The 22,083-nt window shown below is 46.5% G+C and overlaps 1 protein-coding gene across 3 annotated transcripts; it reads left to right on the forward strand.

Moving 5' to 3' along the window:
- The first annotated feature begins 809 nt into the window (after positions 1 to 809).
- Positions 810 to 20,256, forward strand: stk11ip (serine/threonine kinase 11 interacting protein). 3 transcript variants are annotated; one of them, XM_067260148.1, is made up of 26 exons: positions 810 to 918; positions 1,439 to 1,509; positions 1,726 to 1,928; positions 2,231 to 2,305; positions 2,706 to 2,801; positions 2,989 to 3,096; positions 3,199 to 3,270; positions 3,462 to 3,591; positions 3,933 to 4,036; positions 4,306 to 4,395; positions 4,501 to 4,542; positions 4,829 to 4,999; positions 5,076 to 5,157; positions 5,275 to 5,739; positions 5,925 to 6,130; positions 6,283 to 6,393; positions 6,783 to 7,008; positions 8,366 to 8,544; positions 8,652 to 8,958; positions 9,579 to 9,688; positions 10,219 to 10,316; positions 11,747 to 11,928; positions 16,328 to 16,412; positions 17,527 to 17,609; positions 18,455 to 18,681; positions 18,848 to 20,256. In XM_067260148.1, exons 2-26 carry the CDS (start codon positions 1,440 to 1,442, stop codon positions 18,983 to 18,985), a joined length of 3,660 nt encoding a protein of 1,219 aa, XP_067116249.1. In that variant the 5' UTR covers positions 810 to 918; position 1,439; the 3' UTR covers positions 18,986 to 20,256. The 3 variants fall into 3 exon arrangements, 2 of the variants coding, with proteins under 2 accessions (XP_067116249.1, XP_067116250.1); XM_067260149.1 differs by having other exon boundaries at positions 9,588 to 9,688; XR_010879349.1 differs by lacking the exons at positions 11,747 to 11,928; positions 18,848 to 20,256 and having other exon boundaries at positions 18,455 to 18,586.
- The last annotated feature ends 1,827 nt before the right edge of the window (positions 20,257 to 22,083 follow it).

Genomic DNA, 22,083 nt, shown 5'->3' on the forward strand with positions numbered 1-22,083 from the left:
TATGTTTTTCCATAACAGAGTGCCATAACGCTTGAGTAGAGCATCTTAGAAGTTTGGAAACTAACCCTCACTCCTTTTAGTCCATGCTCGGTGTGTGTGTGTGCCTTTGTGTGTGAGTGTGTTTGCAAGCGTGCTATTGTGCAGTGTGTGTTTTGTGCATTTTCTGTTGCATCTCTCTGAATGGAAATGTTTACCAAATTGCTGTGTATAAATCTTAACATGGAAACAGCTCCACATCACAAGCTCTTAATGGAAAAAAATACTGTGTGTTTTTGTTACCATGCAACAAGAGATGAATGTGTTTAAGTCAAGCTAATTAGGAAACTTGGGTAGAAAAGGTGGAACAAGTAAGAGAAGTAATATATCTGTTTTCAAAGCACAGCTTTGAAAAAAAAGGTTGCGTTTACTCCACACATATGGCCTTCAACGTATAGGTTACATTGACGCTCATCTAACCGACATGTAATGTTCTTCACCAGGCCTACTTTCTGCACTACAGGTCACCGTCAGAGACAGACACATATAGCGCTCTTGTGTCCTCGATACGTAACACTTGCACCATTTGATGGAGTTTGGCGCCCCCTATTGTTAAAGCAAAACCCTAAAAGAGACAATCAATTAGAAAATGTCTCTTAAACACTGTGATTGAAAGTACTCTCGTGATTTTTATTTAACGTTACGTCCGATGTTCAAGCCTTTGAAAAAAAACATACAAGTATCGATCTCGTTTGATGAATTGCTTGATTTGGCATGTTAGGGCCACCGTAGATGTCTCGAGAAATCTTCATGTGACCAGAAACCAGAGACGTCAACATCGACTGAGTACATCAGAAGTTGACATTCGTCATGATAACGGTAGTGTTGCCTGCGGTCAACAGCAAACCTTGATGGTGTCCGCGTTCACATAAACTGGCAAAGGTAGAGCTATGTGGTCTTGTTTCTTAATCGTAGATTAGTAATTAGCTTCTCCATTAGCTGTGTTCAGATACTGAATTTGTAACACCTTCGCTGGCTAAAAAGTCAGCTACGTCTATACAAACTGTTCTACTGTGTCGTATTACTAGTAGTATTTTAATAAAGCAGTTACTACCGTTAACAGAAACGGGAGGCTATCTTTTAAGGATGTCACTCAGGAAGTGTAAAGGTCAAGGCAAAACGAGTGCAGTGCTCACAAGCACTGCACAAGAATGCTCACAAGTGTCTGCGTAGCTATTGCAACAGTCAGCTAGCTTGTGTTGTCATGTATTCGATGTGTCACTGTCTTGCTTAGGGTTAGGGCTTGACCCCCCTAATTAAGACTTTGACCCCCCCCCCCAAAAGAGGTAAAAACATCAGGTTTGGGGGGGAGGGGGGGGGGGGGCGATAAACGCCCTGGAGAAGAAGTTGACCCCCCGATTGTCATTGTATAATTCGCACTCTGGTCTTGCTTCATGTTCAGGATGGTGGGGTCTCGACCCAGGAGCCGGGCTACTCTGGTTCACAGTTTGGCCACACTCCTACGGAATGATGGTACATACACAAACACACACACACACGTTGCACTCTGGTGATGTTTCTTTGAGATATGACGCTTATGCACATCTTAACCTCACATCTACTCCTTTCCATTCCTTTTCTATGGCCTTTTCCTCCGTTTCCCTGTCCATTCCTCCTCATCTCCATCCTTCTCTATCCTCTCCTCATATCCTTTAATATGATTCTTACGAATTACTGACATCCCCCCAGGTGACTCAGTCCTGGCAGGCAGCAGCACCTTGACCCTCCAGACCAGCAGTCTGCAGCATCTGACCTGTCTGTTTGAGCAATACCTGCTCTCTAGGACCCAGCAGCATGGTTTCCTGGCCCTACCCTCCCACCCTGCAGACACAGACTCCCTCCTGCAACTGCAGTTCCTGTTCGACGTGCTGCAGAAAACCGTGTCCCTGAAAGTGGGTTCTGTTGTTGCTCGGGGGGGAGGGGGGGGGGGGGGGGTTAGGTTCACTCTTTCTGGTCTAGCGCTTAAGTTTCACTTCTAACCTCGGTCAAACAGAATGCTAACTTGTGAAGTACTTGGCTGGAGCTACTTTGCTTAACTAGCGTGCATTTTCAATCACGCCATCTCTTTTGGCCCTAAACATTTTTTGTCAATAAAGGCTAGTTCAATAGGATGTAGTTGAATGCATTTCACCACTAGGTGCTGCCATTACACCTTGTCTGTAATGTGCCTGCCTTTATTCTTTGCATCTCACAGCTCATCAGCACCCCTGGGACAAGGCTGCAGTCTGTGGTGAAAATCTTCCCCTTCAAGTCTCTCAAGCACTTAGAGGTACAGCTCATGTGAATCATCAAATGAGATAGACTGTGCTCAGTCATGGTCTTCCTTCCTTTTAAAGGGCCAGGGGTGGTACTAGGGGCGGGGGGGGGGAGGGGCACAGGGGGCCAGTTCTTCCTTTGACATAAGCTTGGACCCCCTTGTGGCCCCCATAAATGTAGTGTCTGAATAATTATAAACATGGCATTTTGCCTGTTCATGCCTGCAATGCAGAGAAGAAAACAATATGAGAACAATACATGTTAATATAACTGGCCCCTCTAACAGTACAACTGGCCCCAGCTTGCCCCCCCCCCCCCCCTCCCCCCCCAGTTGACAGGACAGAGAGCTGTCTGTTTGATGGTCAGTTTACAGTTGAGTCCGGTCTTGTTTACCTGCCTTTCTCTGTCTGTAGTTGAAGCGTGTTCCCCCCCACTGTCTGGAGGGGCTGAGGGGAGTCTACTCTCAGCTGGAGGTGTTCACCTGCTCGAAGAGCCTCAGCTCTCTGGAGGTACGACACACTCACACACACACACACATATACTCACACACACGCACACATAAGCACATACACACACGCACATACACACACACTTGCACACTCACACACATGCTTAAGGAAAGAGACACATAGACACATTTAAACAAGTGAGAGGAAGCTGTGTGTGTGTTGACTGTTCCTCCGTGTTGTGCTACAGGAACTGCTGTCTCTATGTGGCGGTGACCTCAGCTCTGCACTGCCATGGCTGGAGCTGCACACACTCAACTTCAGCTACAACTCCATCGTCTGTCTGGACGAGTCCCTAGTGAGACGCTCACACACACCACCACACACCACACACAGAACCACCACACGCATGCAATCACACACTCAGAGCATCCTTCCTTGACCTCCTCTATCCCTCCAGAGTCTGTTGAATGTTCTCAAGTACCTGGACCTGAGCCACAACAAGATCCAGGAGTGTGCGGAGTTCCTCAAGGTAGGCTGGCGTTCATGCGGTTGTTTGTGTCCAGAACCTACCTTGGTAGGAGATTATGTATTCAACCGTTGAAGTTGCGGCGAAAACAGGAATGAACATGACTTCACTGTCTTGAATGTTGAAAAATGGATTTCGAATCTTGATTTCTTTTTTCCTCTTCCACTCCCTTCCTCATTCCCTTTCCCACACAGCCCCTCAGTGAGTTGGAGCATCTGAACCTGGGCTATAACTGCCTCCAGAGGACACCTGTGTTGGGCTTCACCTCCAGGGCCAAACTCCTCACTCTCATCCTCAGGAATAACGAGCTGGAAACCATCAATGGTACACGACAAGAATGCAGAGTAGGGTAGAGCAAAGTAGGATTCAGTAAATGGAGTAGAGCAGTCTCTGTTTTAAGAGTCGTACTATGGTGAGTATATATCAGATCTCAGTCAGGGACTGACTTTGTTTGCTGACAGCAGGGGGTATTATACAAACATGATATAAACAGGAAGTAGAGAATCTGTTATTGCCCAGAAACACAAACTGTCAGAACCCTGTACTGTCAGCCAGGGTAGTGTGTCCTATCTGTCTATCTGTCTGTCTGCTTGCTCTCTCACGATTGCCCTGCCTGTATGTCTTTCTTCCTGTGTGTGTGTGTGTGTGTGTGTGTGTGTGTGTAGGTGTGGAGCAGCTGTGTTCTCTACAGCACCTGGATCTGGCCTACAACCTTTTGATGGAGCACTCTCAGCTGGCTCCTCTGTCTCTGCTGCACTGCCTCAACACGGTGACACACGCTTCGCTCTGTGATGGCAATTTATGCGGTTTTTAATCTCATGACTAATGTAACCTTTTTTTTCTGTTGCTGTTCTCCTCTCCTCTCTCTCCCTCCCTGTCTCCCTCCTTGTGTCCCTTCCCCCCCCCTCTCTCTCTCTCTCTCTCTCTCTCTCTCTCTCTCTCTCTCTCGCTCTCTCTCTCTCTCTCTCTCTCTCTCTCTCTCTCTCTCTCTCTCTCTCTCTCCCCCTCTCTCTCTCTCCCCCTCCCTCCCTCCTGTAGCTGACTCTGGAGGGGAACCCCTTGTACTTCCAGAGAGGACACAGGGCCAGCACCATCCGCCATCTCTCCCCCAAAGCTGCCTACCTCAGGGTGTGTCTGGGGGGGAGGAGTGGTGTTGACAGAGAAAATATAGTATGTATGTCTTCTAAATGTTAACCCTCTTTCTTTCTCTCTTTCCCTCTCTCTCTCCGGCAGCTCAAACTGGATGGCACCCCACTCTCCTCTTCTGAGCTATCAGTAAGTGCTGTGCTGCTTGCGTCTAGCTCTGACAGCTTATCTGGAGTTCTGTTGGATAAAGATAGATTACCAAAGTACAGGAAACGTCTTGTGCATAACAAAAAAGGAACGCAAAAAAATGCTTTAGGAACTGAACAAATATGAAAGCCAATTTTTTTGTTGTTGACATAATTAATGTAAGACTCTAATGGATGCCTAGGACTTTTGCACAGTACTGTATGTTTCTGTGACATAACTTAAAGGTGACAGACTGGTATCAAATATTTACCCCCCACCACCTTCCCAGGTTCTGCCCAAACCGGGACAGATGATAATGACCCAGGCCCAGGGTTTACCCCCGGTCGTCGTGGCAGCAGAACGTGGAAACCAGGAAATGTCGAGCGGAGGAGGGGAGTTGAGTGACAGCCTGTCGGTTGGTGAGGTTGCAGTGACCAGACTTCGCAAGAAGAAAGCCAAAGTAAGCGTGTGTGTAACAAACGTGTGTGTAACAACCATGTGCGTGTGTGAAACCCGTCTAACCCGTCTTGTTTCAGAGCAAAGTTAGAGTGAGGAGAGCTAGTATATCCGAACCGAGTGACACGGACTACGAACCTAGAAGACAGTCGTCTGCACAAGGTGAGTCTGCCTGTCTCCTTTGTATATGTATGTGTTCAGGTGTGCGTGTATCAGCTATTATTGTATGTGTCCAGGTGTGTGTGTGTGTTCTTCTAACCCTCTCCTTCCCTCCCTCAGACATGCAGCTCCCTCACCAGAAGGAGATTGAGCGCATGGATAGTTTCAGGGAGCAGCTGGGGGAGGAATGGCTGCGCTACCAGCACCACCTGGAGGGGGTGCCACCCCCCACCACCAGCTCTGCCACCCAGGACCAGCCCGGCAAACCTGCTCCCCTGGTCCAGCAACTGACCAACGGTCTCCACGCCACCCCCTCCCCGCCCACCCCCGCGCCCTTCAGACAGCCCTCACCCCTCACGGAGCTCCCACAGGTCCTGCCCCCACCTCTGCTCTCGTCCGAAGCCAGAGAGGAGGCCTCGGGGGCGGACGCGGAGCTGGAGACGGAGTCGACCCTCCAGTGGTCCGGTCACAGCCTCGGACACACCGAGTCCCCCCTGGACAGCAGCCTGGTGGAGGGTCAGGGGTCGTCGACGATGGAGGGAGGAAGTGGGGATGCGTGTGAGGAGGAAGAGGAGGAGCTAGGAGGTAGGATTCTCTGAGGTCATTTGTTGTGTGGTAGTAGTGTCCCATTGGATAAAAAAAAAAGTGGCTTTGAAATTATTCACTGTTTCTCTGGTCTCTCTTTTACTCCCCCATCTAATTCCCTTTCTCCCTTTCTTTTTTACTATCATTCACCATTTCTCCTCTCCCTCTCTCTTTGCTTCCTTCAGTGGACCTCTGCCCCCCCCTGCTGGTGGGAGTGCTGTCCGAGGATAGGGGGGAAAGGGGGGGGAGGGAGGCGTCTCATCCCGTGTTCCTGCGGGTCAAGCAGGGCCTGCTCCTGGAGGTGGACACGCACCGAGGTCGGGAGAGAGCCCGTCTGGAGCTGGACTGTCTGGGAAAGGTCACAACCTCGGAAGCCCGCTGGACGGAAGGGGTGAGAACAGAGGGGAAGGGGACGAGGGGGAGATACAAAAAAAAAAAAGCAAAATAAATGAAACTAAAAATATACAAACACATATTTGACCTCAGCCCTCTTACTCTCTCTCCCTTTCACTCTTTCTCCCCTCCCTCCTCTCGTTCTCCCAGGAGGTGGAGAAGGTCCTCCCCTCCCTGGAGCTCTTCTTCTGCTACATCAGCAGAGAGAGGAGGAGGAGACGCTACGTCATGCTGGACGACCACCCTCAGCAGGCTCTGGAGGTAACACACACACACACCTGTCTCTCTGTTTCCTAGAAAAGAGCAGCATCTGATTGATTTTTTTATTGTAAAAAAAAATCAAATGAACAGCAAGCTTTTCCAATTCTATTCCTGTGAAGATACCCTAGGGTTACACTCTAATCCTATTCCTGGGGAGATACCCTCCTGTAGGTTTGCACTCTAACCCAGAGAGATACCCTGTACCTGTAGGGTTACAGTCCAACCCCAGCTGTAGCTAACCTGATTCAACACATTCCCCAGTTAGTTATTTGGATCAGGTGTGTCAGGTTAGGGCTGGTTCCAGGAAGACCTCTCCATGAGCAGGGTTGGGCAGCCAGTAGCACTTAGCTTTGAAATCCTGAACGGTGATGTGTCATTCATGTTGCTAGGCGCTCAGCGACGTCCTATCACGGGTTTCGGAAGAGAACGAGAGGCGTGTCTCCGAGGGTCGCCCCGGCCGTGTCCGCCTGCAGTGTCTCCGCTGTGGGTCAGAGTTCAGCCTGGGCAGGGAGGAGGAGAAGGGAGGGAGAGGACAGGGGAGAGGAGCCCTGCATGAAGGAGGGGATCACCTGGAGGAGGAAGAGAAGGAGGAAGAACAGAGGCTTGAGGGAACTGGTAAGAGACCAGCATAACCACTTGCATACCGTATAGAAACACACATACACACACACACATATACTTAAACACACAGACTGACTATCATTGCAGCCTAAAAAACGCTGTGCTGTCTCATTCCAGGCCCTAATGACCAAGAGGCCCGGAAGTCAAATCTCACTCCAGATTTCATGACCTTGTCTACACCTCAACTCATGCCCTTTAACCCCTGTTTTCACAACAGACTCATAATAAGCTCTCACAGTTGACCATTTAGCAGGCACTTTTACCTTACAAAAAAGACCTTTAGAAAGTACGATCAGATATGCTTGGTTAAAAACAGTATTTCGGTGGTTAGTGCCATGGAATGGTCTGTATTTTACTAGACACTATGGCTATAATATCTCAACTACAGTGCAAAAATTTCAACTCATCTCAACTGCAATATAACATAGCACAGCGTAACAAAAAGAGTATCACATCTTGTGCTCAGACATAAGTTGCAGTATCATAAACAATTCCATTGGTGCTCTTTCGCAAGCGTTACATGAAATCTGCAAAATGAATCGAATTAAAACAAAAACCACCATATTGTTTGGTGTCTCCTATGATTGGAGTTGTCTAGACCAGACATGCGTGTTGAGTCATCCCCATGTCTTGATGAGAGATCCCAGAGATGGCTTTCCGGTGGCCCTGCCAGAACAGCTTACCAGGCCTGGGGACGTCCCACTCAACAGGGAGAATTCTGGAAACCTCATAAAGAAGGATCCTAGAACTCCCTTCAATTAGCACAAGATCTGTTCCTGCAGGATCTAGTCTACAGGGTCTATTTAGCCTATAATGAAAGAAGATAGAAAGAAGATTTGCTCCACCCCTCCTTCCATCCGATCGTCCCTCCCTCTCTCCCTCCCTGTCATCAGCCCAGAACTGGTGTTTGGGCCTGTCCTAACCTGTTGAGGGATCGTGAGGTCTTTGTTGAACAGATGTCGAGGCTTCTCCTTTGTTGTTCTGTGTCTGGAGTGGAGCCCTGGGGTTATCGCTCAGTGTTTGCTAGCTAACCACCCCTTTGTGCTTAAAGACAAGAAACAAGCAGCTTTAACATCATCATGAAATGAAAGCTTCCATGTAGACCGCAGTACACACCTTCCATAACCGTGACTGGGTCATCTCGACATAATGAATTAGGTCAATCATTTACAAATATATTCATAAACTCAAACTTTATTTGTATATTTCCTGACTGGGAATATTATTTTTTTTTAAGTGTCAAAAGATGTAACAATTGGCTAATGACTGGAGGCAACTTTGTGGAAGTTGGCAGAATCTGTAACTCATCTAAAACTTCCTTGTAACATGCTTCCTGTTTCCTGTTCCACAGCAGCTTCACCAGGAAGTGGAACCGTCTGTCCGGAGTGTACCAGTGATCATGTGGTTCAGCTGACTGGAAAATCAGCTCCTTCCACCAGCACGCCTGTCCAATCAGAGCAGGACACCGCCGTGCGACACTTCACCTTTGACCACGTTGATACGCCGCAACATGGTCACCGTGGCAGCAAGGTTAATTAGAGATTTTTCCGTTAATGTAAGCTGACGTTCTTAATGCAGTAATCTTCCATTTGAGGAGTTTAAAATGATTTCTCCTTCACTCCACCCTCTCTCCTCAGGATCTCAGCTCAGATGACATCTCCTCTGCCAAGGCTAGTCCTCTCCTGGACCCGCCCTCCACCTCCATAGAGGACCCCAGCGCCTCCTATGTCACGGCCGAGGAAAGCAGCTTCTTCAGCGGGGAGGGAGTCGGGGACACCTGGGTGGACCGGAGCCTCTCTAAGCCTGTCAGCTTCTACAGCACAGGCGACCAGAGTAGAGAGGAACTGGCAGGGAGCTACCAGTACTCTGCTACCCCTCCAGCTGGAGCCCTGACCCCGACCAAGGACCACAACCACACCAGCAAGGCACACACAACCAGTCCCGGTTAGTCCATAAATCGTTTTTTGCGTAATTTTTTTGGGCTCACTGGCTTGCTGGACCATATTGCAACAACACTTCCAAGACAGATTGCAGTCCTGATTGGAAGTGATGGGAGAGAAGGGGGAATGCATTAGTCAATAAAGGGAGGACAACAGAAGAGAGGGAGAGAGGCAAAAAGAGAGCAAGAACAGATGCAAAAGACGAACACTGAATACAGAGAACAAAAAAAGATGAAAGGACAAAAGAAATGGGCAGAGTGAGAAAAGATACCAGGGGTGGTAACAGACCCTCATGCAGTATCTTCTGTCCTCTTTTGTCACAGCACTGAGACCATGTAACCTGACCTTCTAAGTCACAAACTCAGTGGCAGAGCCTCAGATACGAGTTGCCAGCATGTCTACATATGATGTCTTGTGCTAAGCTAACTGCCATCCTTGTGAAGTGTGCGTGATGCTAAGCTAACTGGTGTCTCTGTGAAGGGTGTGTGATGCTAAGCTAACTGGTGTCTCTGTGAAGGGTGTGTGATGCTAAGCTAACTGGTGTCTCTGTGAAGGGTGTGATGCTAAGCTAACCAATGTTCAAGTTAAGGGTGTGCTAAGCTAACTGGCGTCTGCATGTTGCAGGCCATTTAGATCTGCTGTCTGAAGACTACGAGGCAGTGGACCATCGGCTGAAGCTCTTCCTAGACGTGGAGGTGTTTGAAGAAGAGGAGGAACTCCACTCCTTCCTCAAGGTTAGCGGACGTGCTAATAATGGATTTAGTGAGGTAGCTGCTAGCTATCCACTGCTTGGGTTTAGTGATCATCTCCAAAAAGTAGCAGGAGAAAATAAACAACGGAGGCAAGTTTGTACTGAACTGTAGGGGGAGGGGGAGGGGAGGAACTGCAGTAGTAAAGTAAACACAAGCGGCCAGAGCAGGAGAGGAGCTCCAGGCTCATATTCATCTGTATTTATCCAGTTATTTTAACTGTCATTGCTGTTTGACAGAAAGAGAGAATGATTGGTCTTTTGACAAATCCTTGTCCTTACATGCCCCAAAGAACTACTTTCGACTATGTTCATCTCCAGAAACACTAAAGGTCACGGTTTATGTTTTGAATATAAAAATAAATAATTATAATAAAAAAAGTACTAATAATGTATTTCCTTTACCGATCTTAAAACGTATCAAATCTTTGATGAAGATTTCACAGTCACTAATAGACTCAGACTTGTAGTCGTGGAGTTCTCTCTGATAAGTTTAACTCCTTGGTTGTTTTGAAGATGACCACGGTGAAGTTTGGTGATCCTGAAGAGTTCCCCTCTCTCCTGGTGGTGTCCAACCATCGCATCTACTTCCTGGAGATGACATCACTGATGCAGTGAGTGAGCTGTCAGATGTGTGATTGGTTACTGTTGTCATAACCAACGTCTTTGATAGGCTGTTTGTCAGACTGGTGTCAAGTAATAATATTAACTACTTACTAACCGGGAGTGAGGTCATGCCGGGAAATATCAAACTGAGGCTTTGCCGTATCGAACGATCAAGGTTAGTTAGTTGTTTATTATATGGCATTTTTAGCTCTTTTCATTTAGTAAATGAAAATAAATGGTAGGCTAATTGTAGCTAGCTCTCAAGTCTTCTCACGTGTGTTTCAGGTGTTGCCTAGCAACCAATTATTTTTTATAATTTTGCTACAAAGCGGACAACACGGTTCTGCTAAAATGGCTTTAATTCCAACACAAATAACAACTCTTTTAGAAAGTTAACAATTTCTTCGTCGCTGTTGATGTCTTCAGTATCTGGATAGTAAAACCAGAGAATGTCTAATAGGCTTAAACAGGCTCTGGTAAAACTCAGCTGACTCGTTGATATCGCTCATTTTGAAGATGACGTCAGAGCAAGGCAATAAGAATACATATCAGACCGCAGACCGGCGATGAGGTCAATACGCGGCTGGCATGACTACCCATGAGCCAATCAGAACGCTCGTACTGTCGTTGCCATATAATTATATTATATTATTACGTCTTCTTTCATTTCTGACTGGAATATACCGTATTTTTTGGAAATACGTTTTTACATTTTTCTTGTGGTGGTGCGGTTTATATTTCGAAGCGACCCCCCACCCCCCCCTGGAAGGTCAAGTAAAATTTATTTATATAGCGCCAGATCACAAAATAAGTAATTTAAGGTTACCTTTCCTATAAAACAGGTATATAGCTTGCTCTTTTATTAAACAAACTAAATGGGCTTATGTTATTAATGTTATTTACACAACGGCATGTCATTTCTGTCGTCATCGTCCGGCCCGCTGTAAACTTAGGGGAAACACTGATTACGCACTTACTTACTTTCGTTTTCGAAGTGTGCTACACAACGGCATGCTGTACTGCCTATATTTGTGCATTGCTTGGTATCATTGTTCCCATATCAAGTGCGGCATATATTCCATTGCGGTTTATAGCTACTCAGATTTACAAACACAAAGCTCCCATTCTGGTGGGGTGTGGTTTATAGAAAATGCGTCCTATTTTCTGAAAAATACGGTAGTTCTTGTGAAATGAATGGCCCGGGTCTTTGAAGCTGCGGGTATTGGATGGATAGATGAAGACACATCCATCTTCCATGATTCTCTTCAGACAGTCTGAAACTGAGATGGGAGTGTGCGCTTTTGTGTGTGTGTGTGTGTGTGTGTGTGTGTGTGTGTGTGTGTGTGCGTGCAAGTGTGTTCTAGGATGACCGAGCTCATGGGAATGTCCACCATAATTCTGAAAATTCTGATTCTTTATCCCCCCCCCTCTCCAAAAGAGGGCAGCCGCCAACTGATTGGCTGCAGAAGAGGGAGAGCCATCCAATCACAGAGCTGAGTTACCTGGAGGTGGGGCTTGGCTCCCAGAGCATCCACATGGAGTTTGAGGAAGGGGGCGTGGCCTACACGCTGCTTATCCGTGACAGTTCGCGGTGCAAACGCTTCTTCGGTCTTCTCACAGGCAAGACCCTCTCACACACACACACACACTCAATCTCTCTCACACACACACATGTGCAGAATAGTACTTCCATCACCTAGTTGGCACGCATACAAAACATATGATCCAGCACATGGAAAAGAAATAGCCTTCATGTATGTTTAATGGGGAATACAGAGACTCATTGTCTCTCCCACACGCACGCACACACACGCACGCACACACTCTCCCCATCTGCTGTAGCTTTATGTGATGAATGGAGGACCTTTCCTCGAGGGAGTGGAGATCAGAGAGGATCTAACTCCAGCTCAGACTTAAGACAGAATGTCCTCCACGCACACACACACACACGCAGCCATTCAGACGTAAAACGTATCCCACTCTCTGTATCACACGCCCATGGCGCACATCTACACACATGCAGACTCACAACTACTCACGCCACACACACACACTCACATCTACACTAACAAAGACACTCACACAAACACGCAGACTCACAACTACTCAAACACACACATACTCTCCCATCATACACGCACACATCTACACACACAGAAACACAGTCTTCACAGTATAAACCACAGGCTGACAGTAAGGTTGCTTTCGTCAACGAAAATTATGACTAAATATCGTCGTCAATGAACCTTTATCACATGTCGAGACGAGACGAAATGTAAATGCTGGTCATGTGACGATGACTATAATTAAATGTAGAATGCAATATTGTTGACAAAATGTGGTTTACAAAATAAAAACGAGACAAAATGTTATAACGTTATTTCGTCTCGTTTAGTCGCGTTATTATTATTAGCCAACTCATGAGGCTGTGGTTAATGTGTCTCATTTTAACGTTAGCTTTAGACATTAGCTTTAAACGTTAGCCACTGGAGCTGAAAACGACTGAGAGTCTGAGACAAATGTATGTGACAGCATGTGTGTTTGTTTGTGAGAGAATGTAAAGTGGGTTAATGTGTGTGTACTGTGTGTGTATTTGTTTGTATAAGAGAGTGTAAAGTGGGTTCTTAGTTCCTACCTGACTGACTGCATGTGTACTAAGCATCCCTTGTTGGCCAAATACTGTAGTTAGTTTTGTCATTCACATAGCAACCACACTGAACTGAATTTGGCATCAACAACATGACTAGACTAAATGTCATCAGTTTTCGTCGACTAAAACTAGACGAAAATAGTCATGGATAAATCTGACTAAAATAAGACAAATCCTCAGACTTTTAGTCGACTGAAACTTGACTAGACTAAAAAGAGCATGAATGTGACTAAAACTAATAAAAACTCAAATGAAAGCTTGACACAAAGACTAGACTAAAACTAAAATTAAAACAGGCTGCCAAAAACAACACTACTAGCTGACAGTCACCAAACTCAGCATAACAAGACCAGAATCTGAGGAAACCTGATCAAATCAGCCTTTCCCTCTGTCTCTCTGTTTCACTCTTTCTCTCTCTGCTAGTATCTCTTTATCGCTCTCTGTCTACTTCTCTATTATTTATTTTGTGTTCCTCAAGTGGTGCAAACAGCTTCGGAAATGTTTGATGCCTTAGTAGTGTCATAATGATTTAGGGTGTGATATCACCTTACTTTGATAACATCCGTGTTGTCCACTGTGTCTGAGCTTAGCGATGACCTTTGAACCTTCTTATCTTACCTCTCACCGGCCTATTGACACTGTTGGTGATCATAGTCTCTCTTGCTGGTTAACGGTCTTTTCAGAGTTTATCTTCTCCACAGTGGCACGTTCAAAAGTGTGAGAGAGATGGAGAAGAGAACAAACGTTTATATTAGTCTGAGATAAAACCGCATACACGGACATCACAAAACAACTGCCATAACACACATGAAGACAAGTGTTTGAATCCCGACTGGTTGCCCTCTAGCTTGTCTCTCTCTGCTGTTGTTGAAGCAGTAAAAGGCAGACAGAGAGAGGAGGGAGGGTGGGTATCCCCGCAGTGCGTGTCTATCGGGTTAAGCCGAGGCCTGCTTGTGTAAATGTAAGTCACTTGTCTTCCTCTCTGCCTTCACGAGAACAGCTCCGGAACGTCCTAAACCAAGACCACAGGACCCAGGTCTGCTGTGGGTCAGAGCCGACACCCATTCGCAGCCCTCAGTCAATAGAACCAACAGCTAGTCGGTTTGCAGAAAACCAATGGGTCCTAAAATATCATTTGTTGTCTGTTTTTTTGGGGCCTCGTACAAGATGGAGGAATAGGGTTTCTGAAGTTTGATGGCCTAAGGGTGGTGTGTGGGTTTTAAAACATGGCTACTCTGGTTGGCATAAATACTTTGCAACGTAATATCATGGATCCTTCTCAGGGCTGCATGTCCGGTTATGTGGCTCTGCGCACACACACCATTATCCCCATCCTCCCTCTGAAGGAAACCAGAACTAGGCATTATGAACTCTGAATAGTCTCTCTTAACAGCTGTTGTAACATTTAGTCTCTAAAGAAGAACCAAAAGATAATTTTACCGTAGCAAAATTGTTTTTCAACAACGCTGGAAACTCAACTTTGTGGTTTCGGAGGGAGGGATGTTGCTGTCACTAGGCCGGATCTTGTTACGGATAGTCTTGTGGCGGTGTGATAGTATCCAATCAGGCCACTATCACAAAGGATGTGTTTAACCCCCAAGGGTCTCAGCTAGTTTGATCAAAGTTAAAGGAAAGACATTGGGAACGTTCAGTGCGGAGAGGGGCTGAGCTTTTCAGAGGTGGAGAAGACAATCGGACAGGTTTGATCGCTGTATCAGGCCGAGGCAGGCTATTTTCAGGGAGTCAGTTGGCTGAGCGGTGAGGGAGTCGGGCTAGTAATCCGAAGGTTGCCAGTTCGATTCCCGGTCAGGCCAACTGACGTTGTGTCCTTGGGCAAGGCACTTCACCCTACTTGCCTCGGGGGAATGTCCCTGTACTTACTGTAAGTCGCTCTGGATAAGAGCGTCTGCTAAATGACTAAATGTAAATGTAAATGTAAATGTATTTTCAGAACATCTCCATTCGAGTATGTTTTAAATAGGTGAAACACATGCACTCCTCTATGCAGCTCTCGCTTTTTCTTTCTTTCTCTCTCTCACGCTCTCTGCTCCCACCAGGCCTGTACTGCTTTGTTTTGATCAGTCTAAGGTGTTAGGTTTCCCCCCTAGCAGACACTGAAGGAGTCCAAGTATGCCCTGTGTAAATAAGCAGGGGTATCGAAGAGGCTGGGGGAGGTCCCCAGCAGGAGGAGGTATATCCTGTGCTATTCTGTCCTATCAACTACTATTCTGTCTTATCATGTGCTATCCTGTCCTGTCCTAACTTGTGCCTTCCTGTCCCATCCTGTGCTATCCTGTCCTGTTGACTACTATCCTGTCCTATCCTGTTCTGTTGAGTATTATCCTGTCCTATCCTTGCTGTCAGCCTGAAAAGGATCTGGTATTGTCCGGATAGCTTAGCCTCCGCCCCCTACACCCCTCATTAGACACATTCTTCAGTGTTTGTCATCTGGTTTGGGATTGGCTTATCTGAGAGAGGTTGTGTTGGTGTCCCACTGGCTGATGGGAATCAGAATACAGGGCCCCACAAACACACATGCGCGCGCACACACAAACGCGCGCACACCACTCGAAAGAGCTGTAAACAACAGGCTCAGCCCTCGTGAGGCAGAGCCGAGCTAGTCAGCGTAAGTTGTTCCTGTTGTGGGATATTCGAGGTGAGGTGAGCGTGTTATGTTTTGGTGTTGTGTTGCTTCCTCGGTCCATTCACTCTGTCTCTCCGACCCATATCAGGTTCAACCTATTCAGCTACTGAAGACACTGTTCACTGCTCATGTCCCTGTTACGCATGCACACCTACTCGCACGTAGACACAATCGCTCTTGTGCTCGTTTTTCCCCTCTCTCTTTCCTCGCCTCTTTCTCCTCTCTTCTTTCTCTCTCTCTCTCTCTCTCTCTTCTTTCTCCCCTCTCTCTCTATGAAGCCTCTGTGGTAGTTGAAGGTGCAGCTGTGGTTGTAGTTCGAGAAGCTGTGGTTGTTGTTGGAGCGGCTGTTGTTGTTGTTGGAGCCTCTGTGGTAGTTGTAGGAATCTCTCTCTCTCTCTCTCTCTCTCTCTCTCCCTCTCTCCCCTGTGATTGGTGTCTCGAACTGCATACACACAAACGCACAAACGCACTCACTTTCAACCTGCTGGAAGAGCCCCCAACCCTTACAGGGCTGCAGGACAGCTCAGTGAATTCCTAGATCATCTTGTTTACATTTACGTTTAGTCATTTAGCAGACGCTCTTATCCAGAGCGACTTACAGTAAGTACAGGGACATTCCCCCCAAGGCAAGTAGGGTGACGTGCCTTGCCCAAGGACACAACGTCAGCCATCGCTCAGCCATCTGACCCCCCCCCCCCCCGATCCTGTTGTTCTCCTCTCTCCAGGTGTGGTCCGGGAGCTGGCCTCCAAATCCAACAGCAAGCTCAAGTCCATCTCCACCACCAGACTCACCGCCCAGCATCACCTCTGGTACAACACACACACACACACACACAGACAGACAGTCCTATCCATCTGGACTGATTAGTTTGTCTTCCTGGGACTGGGACCCGTTAACGAGCTGCTAAACCACACGCTAGTTGGTTTCATGTGTGAGAGGCTGTGATGTTAGCACAGCGCTAGATGCTAGCGCTCTGGATAAGAGCATCTGCTAAAATTACTAAATGTAATGAACGATGCATGACAGCTCTGCAGGAGATGTGTTCCTGTTTGCTGTAATAGACACCTGATGAACACAGCTCTGCGGTAGTCATGTCTGTCTGTCTCTGTGTGTGTGTGTATCGAAGCCAGATGCCCACATGCGGTGTTGAGGGTACGTTGAGGTAAACACAGTATATAAACACTTTCATGGGCATACCGTGCACCTACTTCTCAACTTGAGAAGTAAAAACAAAACAACAGTTTGTCTTTTTCTCGTGTAGTACGGCCATTGCCTCTGTTACCACTACACGCGTCGTTAAAACCTTGAATACATTTTCACTGTGTGCCTCCTTAACTCCTGAGCTTGGATGAAACACGTCTGCCTTGTTGATGGTCTCCTCATCCTTTCTGCTCTGCTCAACAGTCCCTGCGGGTTCTGGTTCCAGAACATTCTGAACACAGTCAACACCTGGCTCACCTCGCTGCACCACATACCACACAACCAGCGGACGCTAAACACGCTCAAAACAAACTCAACCACGGCCATTTTGAAACCCTAGACACACTTGTGGAACGTTTTCTGTGTACTGCCCGAGGGGGCTGTGTGGATATAACAAACTTAAGACACACATACACACTCACACACACTCACAAACTTTCATAAAAAGAATTTAGAATCATTAATGCTGTCTGTAAGGCATTTCCACCCCCCTTTTAATTATATAATGCAAAACGAGTTGCTCCATACGACCTTCACAGGCATGTCAGTGATCTGTCAGCTTCACTTTGGAACTGCTGAAACAGTTTGATTCCCTTAGTATCACATGTGAATGAGCCATTAAATTGTTTGTAGACATGTGTTTATTTTGTATACAGGTGGCGTGCATGTGTGTGTTTGTGTATGTGTGCCAGGTAGGAGCTAACGTGTGTGTGTTTTCCCCAGGTCTCTGGTGTGTGAGGACATGCAGACTGATGTGGAGGAAGGCCAGCTTCAGTTCTTCTATCTCCTGGCGTATCTCCATCAAGGTGTGTGTGTGTGTGTTACAGTTTCATTGTGTGTGTGGCTGGTTTCCATCTTAGATAAGAGAACACTTTCTTAATCCCCAGGCGGGGGAAATTTGGTAATGTGCCGCAAAGCGTAGCTCCGGGTTACGTGCTGTGGAGCTGGAGGAATGTGTGAACTGTAGGTGAAACAAGCGCTGACCCGCTCTGCTACTCGCTCCCAACTTCAGCTCTGCTCCTACCTCTCCCAAAACCACACACAAGAAAACGTAACCATCGCAAGAGAAGGGGGGGGGGGGGCAATGTATGTAATTTCACGGAGCTCAGCGTTGGAGAGGGAAACTTTTTCGTACAGTATAGACGGCATCCCTCTCCTCTTCTTCTGTCCTGTCTCCTTTTTTCTTCTCTCCACCCCCACCCGTCTTTCTCCCCTCTCATCTCCTTCCCTCTCCTTGACTCTAGTCGTGCGGGAGTCCTCGTCCTGGTGGCTCTGTCTCTGGACGGAAGCCGACAGCCAGACCAGACCGCTCTCATCCCTGGTGCAGGGATGCTCATCATTGATATGGTTCACATCAAGAAGCAGATAGGGATGGGTGGCGGGGGGGGGGGGGGGTTAGAGGGAGAGAGGAGAGGAAGGTAGAGGGAGACATAGAGATGAGGGGGTGGTAGAGGGAGGGAAAGGGGGAAAAATTCGAGATCTGTTTCTTTTAGCGTGCCTGGAAACGAGTGTTTGTGTGTTTCGGTTGACTGCCCCACAGTTTGTCATTCCTTTGAAATGCTCCTGTTATCCCCATACTCACCCGGACTCTCTCTGTCTCTCTCTCTCTCCCCTTCCTTCCTCCATCCATCCCTCCCTTACCCTTCATTAGATGACAGTGTGAGCCCCCTAACTGTTTTGGCAACAAGAGAAACCCTGTACCTTCTCAACGAAGATCACCAGTGGAGCAAGAGCTTGCCCAATCCTTTGGCCGATGAAAATGGAGAGCCCTGCAGTGGGCGGGTCACTGTCCAGGAGACCCAGCCAATCAGCTGCGTCAGCTCGGTCCTCCTGTGGTCATGTGACCCCTGCAGAGTGGACATTCAGCTGTACGATGAGGTTAGATTGGGGCCTGGCTCATGACCAGGAACTGGACATAAATAGTTTCGAACATACTTGTTTAGAACATCGACAGAGGCTGAACATTGGCCGGTAGGCCAACCGTAAACTGCTTGCTTTTCATTGTGTGCATGTGTGTGTGTGTGTGTGTGTGTGTCCTCTGCAGATCTTGAAGCAGGAGAAGACATGGCGTCTGAGCTCAGAAAGCCCAGAGCAGGTCCAGGGTTTGCTGGTCTGGGTACGAGCCCAGTGGGAAACCATGTTTGGAGTCAAACTCACCACCAGCCTGCAGGGACCTACCTGAGGTTGGTGTGTGGACTTTCACTGCCCTCCCTGCTATCTTTCTGTCCATGGACACTGTCCCTGAATTTATCTTTAGTTCCTCAATTTAATACATGCACTCGCTCTTCAAGTTGTCTGTTTTGGGCAGACGAGGACAGAAAGCACCCAAGAACAAAAGTACTTAATCCTGATTTGTTATGTTCTACTCTGAACGCCGTCCACGAAGAAAGTGCCTTCTCCTTTTGCTGCTCCTCACACATTATAATTGTCTTATTTAATGGATGATGTTCGACTAGTCTAATGTTTTATTGGTAGAATGTTCTTTTGCTCCGTTAGTATAATGTCCTACAGCACCTAGAGCTGTCTCGTGTTGGAATGTGTTTGTTATTTGAGCAGCAAGCGTGGGCTAGAGGTGTGCGTGTTTGTTTGTGTGTGTGTGTGTGTGTGTGAGAGAAGGAGAGAGCGTGTGTGAGAGAGAGAATGTGTGTGTGAAAGATCGGAGCCCATCCCTCGGCCAGTCAGACCCAACAGACTGTGACCTCATCCGCAGTGTGTGCAGCGAGTTGTGACATCACGCGCGAGGCGCTGGCCGTCCAATGAGGCGAACCGGGGGGGTGTCTGACGGGGGGCTTCTTCTTCTCTTTAATCAAGGTCTCTTCTGTGCACTGTGAGTTAAAGCAAACAAAAAGGGTAATTATACATTCTGTGTCTGGTCTTTAAAACTTCAGTTTTAAAATTCTGCTAAGTGTCCCTGATAGGATACACAGTATTCGGACTCTATTTTTCTTTACTTGGGGAAACAACTGGTTGTGAGTGGATAATCAAGATAAACAGAGGGTGCAGAGAGCTGCGACCCTACCACAGCTGCCTGACATTAGACTGTTCTTTTGTGTTTTGGTGGACATCACATTTGGGTTGGAACTGCTGATTAAATAGATTTAATAGAATAGAATTAAATAACTGTAACTGGATATAGCATTTTGATTGACTCAACTTGTTTTACTGAGGGAAATGTTTAATTTATCTGTCAGCTCAAACTGGTATTGTACTAGTTACAGTTCATATACTGGAGTACAGTACTGTATACATTGAGTCCTGTGTAAACATGTCCCTCTGAAATTACACCTTCCATTGTTTAAATGTTAAATGAATTCACTTGTTGTTAATAGTGCTGTTAAAAGTCAATTTTGACAGATGTAACTTTATTTATTGACTGTTAGTACAGTAATCATATTGGGAAATAAACATTATTTTATTGTTGCTTTTTTTATGAATAAAAATATACATATCTGATGATGATACATCTGCCATTGTGCTTTCTGTGTGAGAGTCCTGTCTCATGTAATAGAGAATGGAAAGAGGAAAGCAAGTACGAAGTATAGAGCTTGAAGGGGAAGGAAGATAACGAGATGGATACATCGAGAAAGAATGATAGGGTTCTATAGGTTTTTCACAGGGCACTTAGCCCAGGGCTAAAAGCAATCTTAGCCCCACATTGGCACATTCCAAAGTCGGATAACCCCCACTTTGGCCTAGGACTTGCTGGCTCTGTTTCGGATCAGGGTTAGCCTCAAGTTTGTGGGGTTATCTCCTAAAACTCAACTATACACAGGGCTAAAAGGTGCCAGTGTGAAACGGGGCTCACTTATACCAGGGTTAACTCTTAGCCTAGGGCTATGGATAGCCCTGGGCTAAGAATGTGCAGTGTGAAAATCCTACTAAAGTGAAATGAGAAAGGGACAATGTGAGAAGAGACACTAAAAATAGTTTCATTATCTCTGAGCACTACAGCTCTCTGGGGGGTTCTCATTGTTCCCAACATAACGTTAGAAAAGGAACACTTCATACTTACAAATATCTATGGTTTCCCCTTAATACACCCCAGATGGGTACGCTGTCACCAAGCTCTGATGGGTCCCATGTGCTGTGTTGCCCTAGGATGACACTGCAGTGTTGTATTGTAAAACAATATATATATATAATATATATTATAAATTGGATCTCAGTGGCTCACAAACACACCATCTAATCCACCCCAAATGATCACACTATAATCAACTGGTAAAATCTAAGAGATGCATATCCAGCACTGCAGTAATGGAGCCTCTGTATTGTGTTGCTTTAGGATTAGACAGCAGTGTTATCTCAGGATTAGGCAGAAGTGTTATCTCAGGATTAGACAGCAGTGTTACCTCAGGATTAGACAGCAGTGTTACCTCAGGATTAGGCAGCAGTGTTATCTCAGGATTAAACTGAAGTATTACTTCAGGATTAAGTGTAACGGTGTGAAAACCGCGAAACTCACTCCTGAGGTGTGTAGCAGGCCACCGGCGTCAACGAAGAGCTTTTCTTTGGTGTAGTTGGTAGTGATCGCGCTTGGCATTTCGGAGGTCGAGCGTTCGAATCCCACAAGTGGCGAACGATACCTTTTTGTGACGGAGCGTGGCCACGTCTGTTACATATCCGTGACATAGGCAGTAGTCTTATCTCAGGATTAAACTGCAGTATTATTTCAGGATTGAAAGCAGTGTTATCTCAGGATTAAACTGCAGTATTACCTCAGGATTAGACAGCAGTGTTACCTCAGGATTAGACAGCAGTGTTACCTCAGGATTAGACAGCAGTGTTACCTCAGGATTAGACAGCAGTGTTACCTCAGGATTAGACAGCATTGTTATCTCAGGATTAGATAGCAGTGTTACCTCAGGAAGAGACTATGCAGTGAATCCTGTTCATTTTCTGTCAACAGAATAAACCAGTGTCTCATCTATATTGTCTAGGGCCCAGTGAGGGTCTTTGAAATGCATGTGTGTCTCCTCCAATGTTCATCCAGGTGTGGATAGAATAAATGAAACATGTCATATGCTCTCCAAAAAGATTGGCACCAACACAATGTATGTTGAAATTGCTTTTCTTAGAGTTTTCTTAGAATTGTCTCTTCATTGCAGGATTAGATAAATAAACTAAACTCTAAGTAAAATAGATCTGTTTGCGCCAACTTTCAAGGTATGACTGATGGTTTTCAAACCACATACCCTATGAGAACCCAACACCCTGTTGCAAAACCAAGAATAGGCAGTATTAATTAATATACACATTATTGTTGTTTCTTGACTCAAC

This window comes from Osmerus mordax, chromosome 22 (assembly GCF_038355195.1).
Source record: "Osmerus mordax isolate fOsmMor3 chromosome 22, fOsmMor3.pri, whole genome shotgun sequence".
NCBI classification, from domain to species: Eukaryota; Metazoa; Chordata; class Actinopteri; order Osmeriformes; family Osmeridae; genus Osmerus; species Osmerus mordax.

Bases quoted from the DNA above. Each gene is read 5' to 3' on its own strand.
- stk11ip (XM_067260148.1), top strand. From the start codon at position 1,440: ATGGTGGGGTCTCGACCCAGGAGCCGGGCTACTCTGGTTCACAGTTTG. The intron at 1,929-2,230 runs GTGGGTTCTGTT...TGCATCTCACAG, and splicing joins AGAAAACCGTGTCCCTGAAA to CTCATCAGCACCCCTGGGAC. The intron at 4,037-4,305 runs GTGACACACGCT...TCCCTCCTGTAG, and splicing joins TGCTGCACTGCCTCAACACG to CTGACTCTGGAGGGGAACCC.